Here is a 2,614-nt window from a genome sequence, read left to right as displayed (position 1 = left end):
CGTAGCTTTTTGCTAGTATATATATATTTAGCTAAATATGTTAGGTCGAGACCAATGAGAAAACTACTTTTGCTACACTATTGGAGATGCCATAATGGGCTCTTATCATAAAATTTTAAATTTATGAGATTATTTCGTAAATACATAAAAGGCTAAGATTGACGAAAAATTTACTTTTATGGATCTATTATTTTTTAATATATCTTTTCATCGATTTTTTTTTTCAAAAATACAGATTGTTATTTTTCTGTTGTCTTCACATTGCCACTACGAAAAAACAACATGAAAAAAACTTTTTTTCTAGAAAAAAAAGTGAAAAACCTATAAAAAACTGTTAAAAAGTAAAAGAAAAAGTTTAATTTTAAGTGCATTGTGTAAATTTACCTAAATTTATATCTATATATATATATATATATGTTGATTTTTTTATGTAAAGGATTGCACAAATTAAATAAGGTGGCATCTTATAATTTTTTTTTTCTGCATTACATATATTTTTTATTAGAGTATTACTAAGTTTGTGTTTTCTTTTATAATTTTATATATATTGAATAATATATTTCTTACAATTTTTTTTTTTGGATAAAAGTCTCACATTTTTTTTTATAAATTATATAAAGGTCATTTGTCAAAAAATTAGTATTTTTCTTTAATTTTGTATAGGTAATTGAATACCTCAATTTTGCCAAATTATTTTTTTTTTTTTTGAAAAAATTCATCATCTTGATTAATTGCAATCCATAGTGATTACATGATTAAAATCTGGAGTAACCTCACTACTCCTCATAACACGATTAGCAACCAAATAAGATGCTCGAGGTAAGAAATGAGTAACACTATTTGCCAAACGTCTAATAAAATTGACATAAACATCTCGAAAGTCATTTAACAACATCTTACAATCAGAAATAATACTCCCAAAGTATGAAACCATAGAATAGAGCTATGTAACGCTTGCACCACAGTAAGACTATCAGCTTCAATGACAACCTTCCTCCAATCTTTCCGTTTAACATAACTCAGTGCCTCCTTAACACCCAAAGCTTCCACCATTTTGGGTTGCAACACCCCTGACCGACAGCAGGTAAAAGCTCCAATGCGCCAGTTTCATCCCTAAACACCCCTGCAAAGCTATAAGTTGCACTTCCAAAAAAAAAAATGGCAGCATCAACATTAATCTTCAAGGTGTTTTCAGCTGGTTTGGCCCAAGTTTCAGCACCATCGACAACAGTAAGGAATGCATCCGTAGGATTAAATTTTGAATCTAGAGTCTGAGTCCAATATGCGAGTAAAGCTTGAGCTAAGTGAGCAACACTCACAACAGTAGGGGACTTATCAGACCATACTAGCTCATTTCGATGTTTCCGAATTGCCTAACATGTCATTGCGATCAACCTCCTTTTCTCCTTATCCGCCTGTTGTAGAACCGTAGCAAACCAGTTGGCAAAAGAACCAACTGCCGTCAAATTAACACTAGCAGCCAACTGTTGCCAACACGCTTTGGAAAAAGAACAATCCACCAAGCAATGGTAGATGATTTCATCAGTTACTTTGCACACAGGGCAGATGGTATCAATAGGCACATGTTTAGAACGAAGTCTGGATTCCGTAGGTAGACAGTTAGTAGCAGCACGCCATAACAAGTCTTTCACTTTCGGAGGAACACTTAGCTTCCAAAGAGTATTCCAAAAGACGGAATCATCATCCTGTGCACCCAACTCTCTGCTCAATTCTATGAACTTATAAATTGATTTTACTGAGAAATGGCTTGAGCTCTCCCAACTCCAATACCAAACATCACATAAACGACTTGAAGACAAGGAAATACTAAGAATTAAGTTAGCATCCCTTTCATTAAACATATCATGCACCAAGTCAACATCCCAAGCTAATGTATGAGTTTCCATAAGTGCTTTAACATTTTGATCAATAAGAGCAGGATTATTCGAAGTTACTCTTGGATTATCTTCATTCGACAGCCACAGATCCAACACTATATTAATTCGATAACTATCTATTGGGTTTTGTGCCCTTAATAAAACTTATTTCAATATAATACGATTTACTAATTAATAAAGATTAGAAATCATTTTATGTTGCATGGTTCACATGATTTATTTCATGATTATAAATTCTATAAGGTCCAGAACATATGTATTTGTACATGATTATAGTGTTGTCAGCACAGTGGAATATAATCATGATTATATGTTCAAAAGTTTAATTCCCTGATTTGTCAGTTCACTGGATTTAGACTGGCATGATAATCAACGATAAGTATACTTACACCTTGGATAAGTGTTATGTCCTTTCCAGGGTATTGGCAAATTTTACCAGTATCGGATGTATGGAGTGTACATTAGAAGGGAACGATATTGAACTTTGATTAGATATGATAAATTTATCGTAATATCTATTCAATTCAATATCACCTAGTTGATCCTAGATCAAATGATCTTATTCCTGACATGATTAGGTTCGATCTCAAGAGTGATTTTTGTGTTCTTTGATTTGTTAGTTAAGCCTACTTTTTGGTCAGGGTGACACGTAGATTTTGGGAACATGATAGTACAATTGAGTGGGAGCGCTAAACATAGATATAGAATCTATAGCT

At 32.6% G+C, this 2,614-nt stretch overlaps 1 protein-coding gene across 1 annotated transcript; it reads right to left on the bottom strand.

The window, feature by feature from the left end:
- Nucleotides 1-1,019: 1,019 nt before the first annotated feature.
- Nucleotides 1,020-1,907, bottom strand: LOC115713599 (uncharacterized). The gene is made up of 2 exons (XM_061113728.1): nt 1,379-1,907; nt 1,020-1,300 (listed from the first exon to the last, which is right to left on the bottom strand). The coding sequence occupies exons 1-2, from the start codon at nt 1,905-1,907 to the stop codon at nt 1,020-1,022; spliced, it is 810 nt and encodes a 269-aa protein (XP_060969711.1).
- Nucleotides 1,908-2,614: the final 707 nt, after the last annotated feature.

The sequence above is a fragment of the Cannabis sativa genome, chromosome 4 (genome assembly GCF_029168945.1).
Source record: "Cannabis sativa cultivar Pink pepper isolate KNU-18-1 chromosome 4, ASM2916894v1, whole genome shotgun sequence".
NCBI classification, from domain to species: Eukaryota; Viridiplantae; Streptophyta; class Magnoliopsida; order Rosales; family Cannabaceae; genus Cannabis; species Cannabis sativa.
The sequence above is the reverse complement of the archived record's forward strand: the minus strand, read 5'-3'. Positions and strand labels throughout refer to the sequence as shown.

What these genes read in the sequence shown, in the direction of transcription:
- LOC115713599 (XM_061113728.1), bottom strand. Translation starts at nt 1,907, where the DNA reads ATGGAAACTCATACATTAGCTTGGGATGTTGACTTGGTGCATGATATG. An exon ending in GAGGTTGATCGCAATGACAT is followed by an intron (nt 1,301 to 1,378) that starts GTTAGGCAATTC and finishes TTGCTCACTTAG; the next exon opens with CTCAAGCTTTACTCGCATAT.